The 14,934-nt window shown below is 44.3% G+C and overlaps 1 protein-coding gene across 1 annotated transcript in view; it reads right to left on the bottom strand.

The window, feature by feature from the left end:
- The window catches only part of Col6a6 (collagen type VI alpha 6 chain), a 135,993-nt gene that overhangs the window by 69,383 nt on the left and 51,676 nt on the right, over positions 1 to 14,934 (bottom strand). Inside the window, exons 10-14 of the mRNA XM_052187444.1 lie at positions 8,201 to 8,544; positions 8,030 to 8,108; positions 3,999 to 4,153; positions 2,388 to 2,480; positions 1,021 to 1,074 (exon numbers count right to left, since the gene is read on the bottom strand). Coding sequence (XP_052043404.1) covers positions 1,021 to 1,074; positions 2,388 to 2,480; positions 3,999 to 4,153; positions 8,030 to 8,108; positions 8,201 to 8,544 — 725 coding nt within the window. The remainder of the gene's footprint in view (positions 1 to 1,020; positions 1,075 to 2,387; positions 2,481 to 3,998; positions 4,154 to 8,029; positions 8,109 to 8,200; positions 8,545 to 14,934) is intronic.

Below are 14,934 nucleotides of genomic sequence, written 5' to 3'. Positions count from 1 at the left end.
TTCAGGACTCCTTGCCTGGTCCTTATGACTTTAAGACTTTGACCCATGACCTCCGTCTGAGCATCACCCATGATGCTGCCTTACTATCCCACTCCTGTGTTCACCCATGCTCACTGTCCATTGCTAGACACTGACCATGTGCCATTCTGCCAACTCCCAATCCCAATCCTTTGACTCCATTGTTGTTTTGAACACACACATTGCCCTTTGCAGTAGAATAGGATTTCCCACACGCTTTACCCAGAGGAACTTCTTGTTATCCTTTATGTGTCTGCCCAAGCGTTACCCATTGTTTTGCAACCTTTTCTTCTCAGGGTCAACTCCAACTGGCTTGGTCTTCAAGCCACTAGGTTTTTATTCTTGCTCAATACTGTCAACTCCCTGTGCCTCGAGCACAGCCACGTGTAGAACAGCTGGACATAGTTTCCTTGTTTGTCTTCTCACTAGTGTGGAGGGCCCCTAAGGTAGGAGCCGGATATCTTTGTTCTGTGCATTTTTTCTCATTGCTGGGGAGCTCACGCACGAGTGTGCATATGTATTGGATATGTGCATCAATGAATTTTTTGATAAACAATGAAGTGATCAATAAGAAGATTAAATATGTATTGTCAAATGGATGCATGACTGGATTCATGGAAGGAAAAAGGGAAGAGAAAGAAGGGAGGAAAGGGGGAGGGGGAAGAGGGAGGGAGGAGGGAGGGAGGGAAGGAGGAGGGATGGAGGGAGGGCTTTCTGATAAATTATGCTGTGCATTGGTTTAATTACTAAGTGACCTGGACAAATGGCATGGATGTGGCTCCTGTGGCAGAGACGCGACCTTTCACATCTAGTTCACTGTGCAGTGTAGCTGGGTAAGTCAGAGCAAGGCAGTAGAGTAACAACCTCTAAGGAGAAGGGTTTCCCAGGCACAAGGAATGTCAGGAAAGATCCAAGACAGAGCCTCTGACTCCTTAGAGTCTGGTCTTTGTTTCCCGTCTTGTGCCTGTAGGGATAGGCGAGCTGTAAAGGGTCTGGACTTACAGCGATGCCCTCTTCTCCCAGGTAGCCTTCACTGCCTTTGAATCCTGGGGGTCCCTGGAAAAAAGAAAGAAGGGAGAGCATGAGCATTCCACAGACTGGGGAATGAGATCCACAGGGCAGAGCGCGGCTACGAGGTTAGGCTTCATGTGCAACTGGAGAGTTTGAAAGTGCCCCTGGCTTTCCAAACCTCAAGCTAGTGGAGTTTATACAAACAAACAAAAAGGGAATTTCCACACAAGTATCCAGATATTCATGTGCACACATGGGGGGAACTGTAGCTGTGGATGTGTGAGTCCATGCATGTGAATACATGCATGCATGTGAATTTGTGCATGCATCTATGTGGGGTGGTAGCTGGTATGTGTATGCATGAGTGTGAACACATACGTGTGCACACATGTGTATACCTCTGATAGCACACTGACTGACCCTGTCTTCAGAAATACCAATAGAGTCGGCATTCCTCTCTAGACAAATACATTTGTTTTTGGCAGACTAGAATTACTCTCTTCTCATGAAAATAGCCCTTTCTTTTTTGGGGGACCTACTACATAGAAAACCAGGCCACACACATTTCTTTCTATTCTGGTTTTTGATATATTTTTAAATGCTAGTATCTTCCTTTCATGAGGTCCAAGCATTCCAGAAACAATACATTCAAAGCCTTCTACAGTGGCACAGCTCTGGTGATGGGAAAGCGATACGGCATGGTGGTCACAAATCCATCCCATATGTACAGTAGCAGGATTAAGATCATTAAATGTGTCCCATCGTGAGTTGGGATATAATTGAACCTGTCCTAATACCTGAAATAGCATTTTTTAGGCAAGGATAAATAAATGTTCCCTACTTGGGAAGTATATGAATTAGTGTTGTGAACAAACAAAACTAAACTATCCGGCCCGCTTCTGTACGTACGTGTAGGGATAGCATGCTGTCACATTTACCGCTGTGGCAGAGTGACCTGTTTGAGTTTTAGCAGACTGTATACAATATTGACTTGATTTTAACGTCACTGCCAAGATCAAAAGGGAGGCTGAAGTGGGCTGCTGGTGTGGAGAGAGCTTTCATCCCTCAGCACGAGGCCCACAGAGCTCTCCTGAAATACCATTTCTGGCCGAGCACTGAGCTCATCAAATGTCCTGACGACTGTGTCTCTTAAAACCCCTGGAAGGACTTCCAGACAAAGACCAAGGAAAATGGCAGCTATCTAATCTGACAAGGGGAAACGGGTATTGTGATAAATGGTCACCTTCTCCCAGAGACTCAGTCTAGCAGGCACAACCTCTCTATTTCCACCCCAGCTCATATCTGAAAGGCATGCTATGGTTCAAATAGTGGGAGTTGTAAGTCTGAAGTAAAGTCACCTTTTTTCCTGCTGAGCCCGGATCCCCCATGGCGCCGTCCCCTCCTGTGCACTTGCAGAGCAAACAGCAGCAGGTCCTTTCTGCAACATTGATCTTGAGGAACATGATGATAATTATTCAGTGGCATTGATCCCCAAATTCCACACATGAGATCCACTGTGGGGTCCGCAGTGGCGGAAGCCTTCTTATTATCGCTAACAAGTCTACCTGCACTTTTGAGCCCTGCCGTCTACCCTGTGAGGAATTCCTGATCAGCTCTCAAGTGCTCTACCCCTGCAGACGGCATCATTCCAGCCATGACCAGTTCACTGCGTACTAATTATCCACGTGGTTGCTCCTGTCAACATGCCTCACCCTAGCTTTTGCTCATTGTTGATCACCCTATAAATTCTGCCCTACATGTTTTGTTCAGTAGAGTGAAGGCTATATTCTCGTGGTTCCATTTATGAAGTCTCAGCTTGTTAGTAGCATCAGACGATGTACTTTGAAACATTGCTTGGAACAGCGATAATCCCCTGGAAACACAGCTAGGAGAGTTCTGATGTGACTTTGGGAATGTCAGCTGCAGGCCAGTATTTTAGAACCATTTGCTACAGAGTGTGTGACCATGAGAATACTCTCTTTATGGGATGGCCAAAACAAAATTATTATGTATTTAGGATGTGAGATTCACTCTGGACTTACTTTGACATCTCCTGAACAGCTAACAGTGAAAACAACCTAGCAAATTCATTTTTAGGAAAATCCAGTTTGCAGAAAATGCTATGACAAGTAAAGACTAGCCCTTCATCAGAAAGTCTTCTGATATACTGAGTAAAGATTCTGTAAGTTATCAGCAAATTCCAAACCATTAGCTACTCATAGTAAAATCAGTAATGTGCCCAGACTCATTAATGTTCACACTCAAGTTTGATTCTTTGTAAATTTCTGAAATACCATGGTAAAGACACATCTTTTCTAGATGTGAGATCATGGAGACAGAACAAGAGCACAAGGGTTTGGCAGAGCAGAGACAGCCCAGGAAAATCCCTTGCTTGCTCATAAAGTCCGCCAGCGCAGAACCCGTGATGTCTAGCTCCTGTCCCACACTCTGAGCAGGCTTTGCCACTCTGCTTGAATGCCGCAGTACTTGGGCTGTCAATCACGAGCTGTGCTGGAGGGAGAGGACCCTTTGAACGTCAGAGGCACCATGAGCTGTGATGCTCAGAGCCGCTCGGAACCTGAGACCCTTCTGGCCCAGGGACCAGCCTGGGCCTATCCGTAACAGGCTCATCTTGGTACACTAGACTCATGGATTGATGCTGTTTAAGTGTTTTATTTTCCACTTTATTATTCCTTTTGCCATCTCTTTTTTTCCCAAGGGTATCTATCAAACACTCTTTGACCCACTGTACTATATAATCCTTCAAAAACCATGTTCTTAGACTGTTCACTAAATTCATAAAGGCCCATCTCATCTTTACTTAAAAGGTCAGTATTAGTTCAAATTCGTACTCATCAATACTAAACCTGTATACAAGATAACCAAAGGCTTAAACATTTGGAGCTAAGACTCCAGCCCAGTGGTGGGGCATTTGCTTAAACCCCCCAGCCCTTTTCTGAGTCACTTACTAGTTGCTTTGACAGCTGACTGCCCAGGTTCCACGTTCCAATTGTGAACTGTGTTCTATATTCAAATCCTTTCCCAAATTCAATGTAGAGAAGGTCAGCCAGGTCACTGGAATCAGCAGCTCCATCCACAGCGATGGTTATGAGGGCATTCAGGCCTATTCAACACATCCTCCGGGTGAGGCGGGCTTGCGTCTCTTAAATCCTTCGGCATACGTAAACCCCTAGCCTCAGCAGACAGCTGCTTTCTACTGTCTATGTCCTCTAATCCCAAGATGCAATGCTAGTAAATAATAGCACAGTACTAAGTGAATTAAACTGGGGGTGCAATGGCAGGATTTCAGAGCTTATTGATTGAAGTAAGCCAGTGCGTTAACCAAAGGTCTGTCTACACGGCTTGCCGAAGTACTTTGTAATCCATACATAAGAAAGTGAATGCTCTACCTTTTTTTTTTTTTTAAACCCATTGTGGAAGGTTATTAAAGCCACAATGTCAGAATCACCTAGGAGCTTTCTCAGAAATACAGACTTTCCTGAGCTAGACACCCACATTGACTGGCATCTTTCAATAAAATAAGTACACAGGAAGATGATCAAAACAAAAAAGAAATAGGGGATCTTAGACCTTAGGCCATATCTACTGAACCCGAATGTGTATTTAAACAAACCTCCCAGGCGGAGCAGCCGCCTAGCATGTGTGATGCCTGGATTCAAGCCCTAGCTCTGTGTATAGAAACAAACACAGAAACAGAACCAGGAACGTGTGTTTAAGGGCAGGAGAGACGACTTAGCAGTTTAGAGCACTCGCTGCTCTTGCAGAGGACCTGGGTTTGGTTCCCAGCACCTATGTGGTGCCTTTGACACCACCACCTGTAACACAGTTCCTCTTCTGGTTCCTGAAGGCCCCTGCACACATGTGGGACACATAAACTAAAAGCAGGTACACACACACACAAATACATGAAAGGTAGGGGCTTTCAATGACCTCATAAGGAACTGTTGCTCTAGTTGTAACTAAGTGGAAACACATGTTAATCACTGAGAGTAGCATCTCATAAGCCTTGGAATTTTATAGATCAGAATATCTCAAATAAACGTTTTGGCCTAGGGTAGGGTTGCCAGGGACTGATTTTGAAAACTAAGTATTAAGTAGTCTGGCAATAATCTTATATAACAGTTATATTAGCTTTCTTTCACAACTGTGGCATGCCTGGGGAGAGTTAAATGATTTACATGCATTATCTAATTCATACCCTATTAGGCACACAGATATGATTCAAATCATATTTTACTTTAAGGACAAGAGAACTGAAGCTTAGAGAAATGAGGCTCTTGACTTACTGGTCTTCTTAGGCTTTCGTCCAGAGCCCAATTCCAAAGCCTCACACTCAAGGACACTTTAGCAAAAACTGTACAGAAGACGTAATCCTGGAGCCAAGGGCAACCCTGCACGTGACACAATCTGGATAGGATTTGGAGACCTAAATATCAGAGCAGATAAGGACATCTTCAAGGGCTTTCCCAGAGTCAAGGTCCCTTCTTAGGTAGGCTTGAAGGACGTGGTTTGAATGAGGAGAATAAGAGATTGAGGCTGGGCATGTGGGAGCAGCTTCGGTTGGAGGGGAGGGGATACAGTGTTTGCTGAAGGAAAGGAAGGAAGAAAGGTCTAAATCGGATGGCCAGCTTGTTCTGATTTGCCTGAGACTTTTCTGGTGTTAGTCCTGTAAAATTCCTGCCCTGTGCCAGACAAACTAGAATAACCAGCAGGTCACCCTTCTAAACTAAGAAGGGGAAAAAGAAGAATGTGTCTGTAGGTGGGCTGGGGCAGCACCGCTATGTAGCTGAGTTGGGCATTACCAACGAGGAAGGCTTGCTTACGGATCCGTTTATAAAAGTATCTTCACATCTGTTTTCCCTTACAAACCCCAGGAAGTGTGAAATTGTGAGCATGAGTGTCACAAGATCTGTGGGATCCTGACTCATAGGAAATATGCATAGGACTGTTATTTACGGGTAGGATTCTCAGAACTAGAGTATTCAGTCATGCTCCCTCCAGATTCATTCCCTACATGAGTCACAGCCTTCAATGCAGCATCTTCAGCTGCGAAAAGTGAGTCAAGGAAGCAAAACCTTCAAAAGTGGTGAGAAGGAAGAACCACTTCATGAGGAAATCCTAGGGCATTTGACTTTTAAAACTTAATGAACAAATTCAAACCCCAATCTACATGTATCATTATACAGCCACATACTGCCACTAATTCTTTTCTCCTTTCATCTTGTTGCTTGATGATTGCCTAGTCTTTATGATAGTATGTGATCTTGAACTAAAGCAGCTTCCTAGCTCAAGAGATCATCATGGAGTACATATATACACATATACTATACATATATATGTATAATATATATATGTCTATAGAAGATGTGTGTGTGTGTGTGTGTGTGTGTGTGTGTGCCTACCTTCTTAAGTTGATACAGATTTTCTGTGTTTGTCCTGGGGGATAGAGAAAGAACAGTCTTGGAACTCTAGGCATTCCTAAATGCTTCCTAGAAGACTCTTTGACACCATTGGCAACAGATAATATCCCCTTTCCCTACACACACACTCACACACGAAAAGGGCTGAAATAATTAAAATCTCTAGGATGATAACAAAATTGCCCTTTCAAACCAAGTGCCTCAAAGCCTCGTTGTCGTCGTCATTGTTAATTAAAATCTGTTTAAAGCTCATAAACAAAGACCAAGATTTGATAGAATAAAGAGAAGGCAGCTTCAGCTGACTATATGGCTATAAATCCAGAGAACCCTGCAATTTGTTTAAGGTTAAGGAGAGAACTCAGCAGAAAACACAGATTCTGGAGAGGCAGGAATGCTATAGCAGGCTCTCAGAAGCACAGCCTAAGGTAAGGGTTTGGACACACACATGTTGAAAAGTCCTCAGAAGAAAGGGGTGAAGGAAAGATTGCTCACGCAGGACATGAGCAATCTCCTAGCTTTGAACTTGACCTCAGAGAGTTCTGGGTCACAGCCCTGGTGTCACTTGAGACCAAGATCCGATTCTCTGTATACCCAAGGGTGAAATGGGGAGTAACTTTCCAATGACAATTCGTCAGAGAACACGCAGCTCTTTGTGATTGTGATTGGCAGGTGGGTGATCCTGTCAGCGGTGGAGATGTGGATAGGAGAGAAACAGTACCCACTTACGGAAGACTGGCCCTGCTCTAGTCAAGTCAGAACACATGGCTGCTTTTGCCTTTACTGACCCATATTTTAATTGGACTCAACAACAAGTCAGACTGGCTGTTGGTTCTAAAAGCCAGATGCCTGGCTCCGGAGCTCTGAGGCTGCACAAGCATCATGGTTGGTCTTTCTGTGCTCTGAAGGAAGAAACTAATTATAAAACCCAACACCCGAGGCGACTTGTCAAAAAAAAAAAAAAAAAAAAAAAAACCAACAACAACAAAAAAAAACCAAAAACCATGTTTGCAAGTCTGGAAATGGTTAGTGGTAAAAGTAGTCTTCCAATAATCATGTTTTTTTGGTCAAAAAGACTCTTCCTGTTCCCTTGCATGTGACAAAGCAGCACACGGCGAGACAGGAAGGTGCAACCTCCAGGAAAGGCTGTGAAGAGCAGATCCTAAGGGGAGGTGAAGCAAGGGTCATAGTCTATGTCCTGTTTTAGACACATGGTCCAGGAGAGGCAGTGAGAAACCAAGTGTTCTGAGGAGACCTTTGCTCTACTGAGCCTATAAAGCATGGAAAGACTGAAGGGTTAGTAAGAAATTCAGGGTTCAGTAAGGTACCTGGGAATAACACAGCCAGAGTTGATTTCTGAGATTATAAAATTAATAAGCAGCCAGGCATAGTGGTTCATGTCTATGGTCCCAACACCCAAGAGGCTGAAAGAGGACTTCCCCGAGTTTGAGACCCATTTGGGTTACCTAGGAAGCTCCAGGCTAGCCTAGGCTACAAAATAAAACCCAACTTAAATAAGTAAATACTTAACCCTGTTCCTACCCCTCCCCCACATTCAGTACCTTCCTTTCTGAGTTCATCAGACTTCTGTTCAAGTTTCTCAACGCCATCATCCAACCCATCTGAAAATAGAAGGACCACCTAGGGTAGGTTTTAGAAAAATAAGGGGGAAAAAGGTTAGCAAAAAGTTCACTGAAAACCGCAGACAAACACACAAAGGAAAGCCACATTACCTTCCCTCGAGCAGCAGACTTATTCTGAAACGTATCCCACAGAGAACTCAGCAGGTCTGTGTTGAGGCGAGATGGGCCGTTCACTGTCACACCCTGCAGGCTGCTCAGGATGTTCTCACTGTAGATCTCAAACTTGGAGGGGTATCTTTCCATAGCATTTGTCACTTGAAACGCTATGCTCACCTGAGTCTCTGTGCCCACCTCACAGCTTACCCCATTGAGCGAGCTGATGGCACGCAAGAGGTCTTGGAGGTAGGTTCCCATCCAAGGCTGACCTTCGAGCAAAGTCTGCCCTCTCTGCTGGCTTGAGATATCAAATCCAACCACAACATCCACAAAACAATCTAGGATTCAAGGGGAGAGCGTGTCTTGTTAGATTAGCACCATACTAATATGATTCAGATGCATGCCCGTCTAGGGACCAAGACGTTTTGTTTCCATTTTAGCCATAAAGTGGAAAGCAGGGGAAACATGGATCAGGAAAGAGCCACACACCCATCTTTCTATAAACTGTAGAACATAATTTTTTTCAGTTAGCATAAAATCTGGATGATTCTCTGACAACTAAAGTGCTAAATGATTCTATTCTAACCATTACAAATGCACTGTAATACATTCTGTCTCTAAAGTATCCCTAAGGCACTTTGCAGATGCGGTAATATTCTAAAACACATTCATATAGCACTGCTTAATAACTGAGGTCATTGACAAATGTTAAATTATAATAGGATGGAGAGAAAAGTAAAAACATCTGAACAGAGAAAAGTCATTTAGAACCTAAAAAAGTCACAGGAAAGTTTTGGTCAATCTTCTTTTTAGATGCATGGGTCAATTTGGATTGCCTTTAACATCTGCCCAGAGAAAAAGTCAATGTTTTTTTTTTTTTTTTTTTTTTTAAATCGTTTAGATCTTGCTTTAAGACTTACAGGTGAAGAAGAGACTGGTGATCCAATTATCCAACTAGTCTGTGTCAAAGATGGCACTGCCTTAGGGAGCTCAGCCAGTTGGGGAGCAAGACACTGCCATCCGGGGTTCTAGAGACTTAGAGAAGAGATGTGTAGCATTTAAAGGTCTTTGCTCTTGCCTTATGAACTCCAGGGAAGTTTCAGCACTGAAGACATCTGGATGGGCTTGATATTTTAAGCTGAGTGCCCTAAGGGCAGATAATTGGAGAAGGATAAAAATCTTACAGCACACAAGCTCTTCTTTCAAGAATGTCTAAGCTGCTAAACTCACTCCGACCTTCGCCTGCCTTCTCAACACATGTGGCCTGCTTGGCAAAATAAAAAGAAATGTTTGGCTTAAATAAGTTTTCAGACCATATATGTGTGTGTGTGTGAGTGTGTCCATGTGTGTTCATGTATCCGTGTGTCTGTGTGGGTTTAGGGATGCCTCTTCATGCCAACTTCCACACACATTGACCAGTTGGATATTTTTAAGTCTTTGAAGCAACAACAATAACAAAACCAAATTCAATGTTTAAAACAAAGATTGGTGACTTGAGTCTTTTTCATTTTAAGAAAAGATCTGAGTGTAGAAAAAGGAAAGCCTCATTTGATCATCAATTTCACCCAGAGATTTAATGTTGTCAGAAAGTCTAGAAGGCAGGCCTTCTACATTTTCGTCTTTGACCCCCTTCCTGGCTACTCAGAAAGCAAGATTGGAGGCGGAGACAGGAAGCATCAGAAATTAGCATCTGTCTTTTCCAGAACTTGTGTGTCCACTTCTCCTTAGACTAATGATACTTTAACCCATCAACAGGACATCAGGTGACAAAGCCACCCACTGCTAACTTGGGACGGCACATACACCAGCAGAGACATTGTAAGGACACCAACAGACCCTGGAATTGTTCCCTACACAGACTGAGCCTTTAAAACATTTCATCTGGAGGCCAAAAACACAATCTAAGTTCCTCATGCATAATTAAAGTTGTCAAATGATTCCACAATATGATCAAAGGGAGACAAGCTGGGGAGGAAGTCTGGACCGAGCATACACATGCCAAAGTGCAGTGCCGGACAAGGCATAGCTGGAAAGAGAGTGCTTGTGCCTTGGCCCTGAAGGCTCTGAGGAGAGATGCGCCTGAAAAATTTGGGGAACTCGAAGGCTGTCCTTCACAGGGACTCTGCCAGTGGTGATTCAAATCTACAGGAGGCAGGGGTAGTTTGAGAAGTGAGGCAGGGAGAAGGATAAGGTTGATTTTCAAACAGAGGTCATGAAGAGTTATGCTAGGGTCCCAGAGCTGAGAATTGGAAAGGAGCCATGAAAGCAAAGGAAATTAAGAAAGCAGCTACAGCAGGGGCAACAGGGTGGGAATGGGTATGGGGCAGCAAAGGGAAGTTTTTGCCAGAGGGGTTCTTCCAGAGGCCATGTGGAAATCAGGGCAGAGCTTGGAGGTGGGGAGACAGGAGCTTCAGTCCTCCTGTGTTGGGCAAATCTCTTACCCTCTTAGAAGATTACTTTCCTGGACCACAGAGATCAAGAGCTTAGGTGTCTCAAAAAACAAAGGGACAGAATGGTTGAGAGAAGGTCTGCCTGCCATAATCACCAGACTCTTTTATTTGTAAAAGTCTTTAGAATCGATGGTAGCACATGCTCTGTATTAATACTGAGGAGTCCTGGGAGCCAAAGGGCTTGAGGGCAGCAGAACCCAGTCCACAGAATCAACTAAGCAGGGCGCCTAGGTGCTCACAGAGACCAAAAGGGCTACCATGGAGCCTGCGTGGGTCTGCGCCAAGCCCTCTGCATATGTGCTGTGTCGTTCAGCATGGGGATTTTGTGGGCCACCTAACAGTGAGTGGGGATATCTGACTCTTCTGCCTGCTTGTGGGATCTTTTTCCTTCTCCTGGGTTGCCACATCCTGTCTTGATATAAGGGTTTATACCTAGTCTTATTGAATATTGTTATGCTGTTTTTGGTTGATATCCCTGGGAGCGGGAATATCTCTTCTTTTTTCTGAAGGGAAACTGGGGGTGAAGGGAGGTAGGGGGACTGAGAGGAGAGAAGTGAGGGGAGTTTATGGTCACATTATGGCATAAGAGAATAATAAATTAAAAAGAGAGGGAAAGGATTACTGTTGAGAACCACTAAGGTGGCTCTGTGGGAAGAGGACTTCTGCCAAGCTTGATAATCCAAGTTTCATTCCCACAACTCACACAGGGGAAGGACACAACTGACTCCTTCTGTCCTCTGTCCTCCACAGGCTTGCTGTGGCGTGTGTGACCCCTCCCAAATATAATAAATAAAGGTAGGGAAAAAAATCAAGAACCACTGTTGCCAGGCTGAGATACATTAATAAGATTGGGTGACTGTGGTCCTGAAGAAAATATCTCTGTGGGGAAAGTGGACTGGTTGGCAGTTGTTGGGTGAAGGAGGAAAGACATTTAAGACATTCGTGTGGGGCATTTACACACAGCTGTCAATGCTTTGATTCATTATGCACAGGACAGCAAACTTAAGCACAGTCAGGCTTTAAGAATGGGAAAACTAAGACTCAAATGCTAATTGTGTCTCCAACATTAACACATTTTATTCACAAGTAGATCAGACGGCACTTCCCTGGCATGCATGCGGTCAGTCCCCTGCATCTAAAACCAAATGGAAACACCAACCAATAAACAAGCCAAACAAATGTACAGGTCGAAGCCCGGTTAACTTTGAAACACTCCAATCTAATGTCTGACCCCTGTGGTTGGGAGGTTCTTATCACTTCAGAAGGACATCCCATAATATGCTTGGCATCCCCTTGAAGCTTTATCAGCCCACATCCCAGACGCATCAACCTTCAGTCACAGCTTGGCTACAAAAGCCTTGTATTCTTGTTTGCTAGACTAATGACTTTGAGCTTATCTTAATAAGCACTACTTTAGCTTTTTTGTATTCATGATTGTTTCCTTAATTTTAAAAAAATTAAAATATTTATTTATGGGGCACTGCATGGGTGAGGGCAGAGGACAACATGCCACAGCCATTTTCCTCCATACACCATATGGGTTCCAGAACGGAGCTCAGATGTCAGGACTGGGGGCAAGTGCCCCTTCCTGGCTGAGCCATCTCGTTGGCATAACAACCACTTCTTTTAAAAATAGCTCACTACTTGGAGTTAATGTTCCCACTTTTTAAAAAAAACTTTCTCAAGCACTCAAGTAGAAATTAAACTGTTCTAAGATAATTTTCAAGCTAATAATTTAAAATCAGTATCTCTTGTGAAATAGAAAATTAATGTCGAGGATTTGGCTGCAATAATCAGACACATTCCATTGTTGGAACAGGATCTAAAGCAAGATTGCAGAAAGACAGCGGCCCCTAACCAACTTCCTGACATCCATCCAACCTTTGACCCACCCACTGGGTTCTTAAAAAAGATGGGAGACTGGAGCTTGGGAAAGCACGCTCCGAGAGAGCTACTGATGCACTCTGAGCTTCCTTACTATGAGAAGAAATTTCCTCTTTAGTTCAAGAAGAAGGGGCTTCTCTTCCTTTTGAAGCTACTTGAAACTCAAGTACCTTCAAGTAACTTGAAAAGTAGCTGAGTTAACTTAAGTCTGGAAATTGGAGGAATGAGATCCGGATCACATGTGCTTTCTGAGAAAGGGGATCCCCTTTCCAGGACTGTGAATTCTAGTGTTTATGGAGACAGTTGACTTATCACTGTGGCCCATGGAACTACTATGAATAAGCAGTAAAAAGGAACTGTTTCGGGGTCCAAGAGGAAGGGCAGACACCATCCAGAATCCAGACACGCCTATCACTTCTCAAAGGAGCATCAGTGGACACATTCCCCTCCAATTGGCTTTGGTAGGGATAACAGAATGGCGGATCGGAAAGGGTGCTCCCACTCCAGGACTCAGCATTGGGTGTGGGCCACTGTCAGAACACTGGTGTCTGACCAGTGCCAGCGAGTGAAACGGTTCTGTTCCTCTCACCCTCTTTTCTCCAGAACATTTGAGGGTGACCAGAGACCAGGGTCAGCAAGAGAAGAGGGACAAAGCCCAAGAAAAGGGGTAGCACATAAGGAAGGGGCAGGAACAGTGGGGAAAAGGTCAACCACATGTGGCCTTGTCACTTGCAACACTTCCACTTCCAGTTCGTGGAAGGCTGGAAACGTGAAATAACCTTGGATGGAGCTTAAGAGTTTCTGGAGTTACAGTGGAGTAGACATACAGTGGAGACCAAGAAGAGGCTCATTCCTCCCAATGAGGTGGCTAAGAGGAAGACCCAGCCCTTAGGGATGCATTTAATGAGTTAGTGGTAGGCAAAACACGGGGAGCACGGGCTGGGGTATCTTGCCTGGTCTTACCTGTCAACTTGACTACATCTAGAATTGACTAAAACCCAAGCTGCTGGGCATAGACTTTTTTTCTTAATTGAATCATTTGAATTGAGAAGACCCACTTTTAATCCCGCCTTCTGAGGTAGAAAGAACCACCTGGGCCACACCTTCTGGAGGCAGCCTAGATACAGAACATGGAAGAAAGTCTCCCTCTGTCTGTCTGTCTGTCTGTCTGTCTGTCTGTCTGTCTCTGTCTCTCTCTCTCTCTCCCCTTGCCCTTCCTTTCTCCCTCCCTCTCTCTCTGCCTGCTTGCTCTTGCCCTAGCTAGCAAGTCCATTCCTTCCCTGGCATTAGAATCTAGTCCTTCAGGATCCTAGCATATACTGAAGACTAGTTGAGACATCCAGTCTCATGACTGGACACGAACAACTACTAGATTCTTGTCAGCCATTGTCAGACTAGCTGGACCACAGCTTCTAAGTCACTCTAACAAATCTCTCTCTTCCAATATAAAGAGAGAGATTCATTCTATCAGTTCTGTTCCTTTAGAAAGCCCTGACTGATACAGAGGGACTTCAGAATTCCATGGTGGGTCAGGCCTATTCTGAATCAAGTTTGAACAGGCCTCATCCGGAGAGCACCTCACAAAGACGGTTTGAACCAGGCAATGCTCATTCACCCTCTGCAAAGGAAACCATTCAACTCTGAGAAGCAACTTGTCCAAGAACAGATGGCATGGAATGAGGATCTGTACTCATGCTTTCAGTCTTGGCTGCCTCTAAATGATCCTGTGGCTTTCCGTTCTTGGGTGGAAGTCTGTGGTTAATGTTTACCATGGGTACTTAAAATAATCATCAATCCACAGAGTGTTTTTGTAAGAAAAATAAAAGCTATTCTTTCGAAACTTTCCACCTATGTCAAAATAAATGCTCTCTCTCTCTCTCTCTCTCTCTCTCTCTCTCTCTCTCTCTCTCTCTCATGTGTGTGTGTGTGTGTGTGTGTGTGTGTGTGTGTACCTAGAGATCAGAGGTCAACCTCTGGTGTCATTTATTCCCTTGGGTACCACAGACCTTATTCTTTGAGACAGAGTCTCACACGGCCTGGAACTAATTTACTAGGCTAGGCTGACTTTCCAGCAAGCCTCAGGGATCTTCCTATCACTGTCTCTACAGGCCTGGGATTACAGCAATGTATCACCACATCTGACTGTTTTCCATGGGTCCTGAGAGTCAAGCTCAAGTCCCTGTGATTGCACACAAGAACTTCCTTCACTGACTGACTGAGCTCTCCAGGCCTTGAGTGTGGCCATTCTTAAGAAGATAATTTTAACTTCTGTGGTAAAGTTTCAAAATAAAGGTATGTAGACCAAGAGGTGCTCCCTCCCCATCCCATCCACATTGGATAATTGCTTGCACTGTAAGCCTATTGCTAGGCAACCAAAATCCATCAGACAGCTCA

Source organism: Apodemus sylvaticus, chromosome 7, assembly GCF_947179515.1.
Source record: "Apodemus sylvaticus chromosome 7, mApoSyl1.1, whole genome shotgun sequence".
Classification (NCBI taxonomy): domain Eukaryota; kingdom Metazoa; phylum Chordata; class Mammalia; order Rodentia; family Muridae; genus Apodemus; species Apodemus sylvaticus.
Note: the sequence above shows the minus strand (reverse complement) of the source record. Positions and strands in the feature narration are given on the sequence as shown.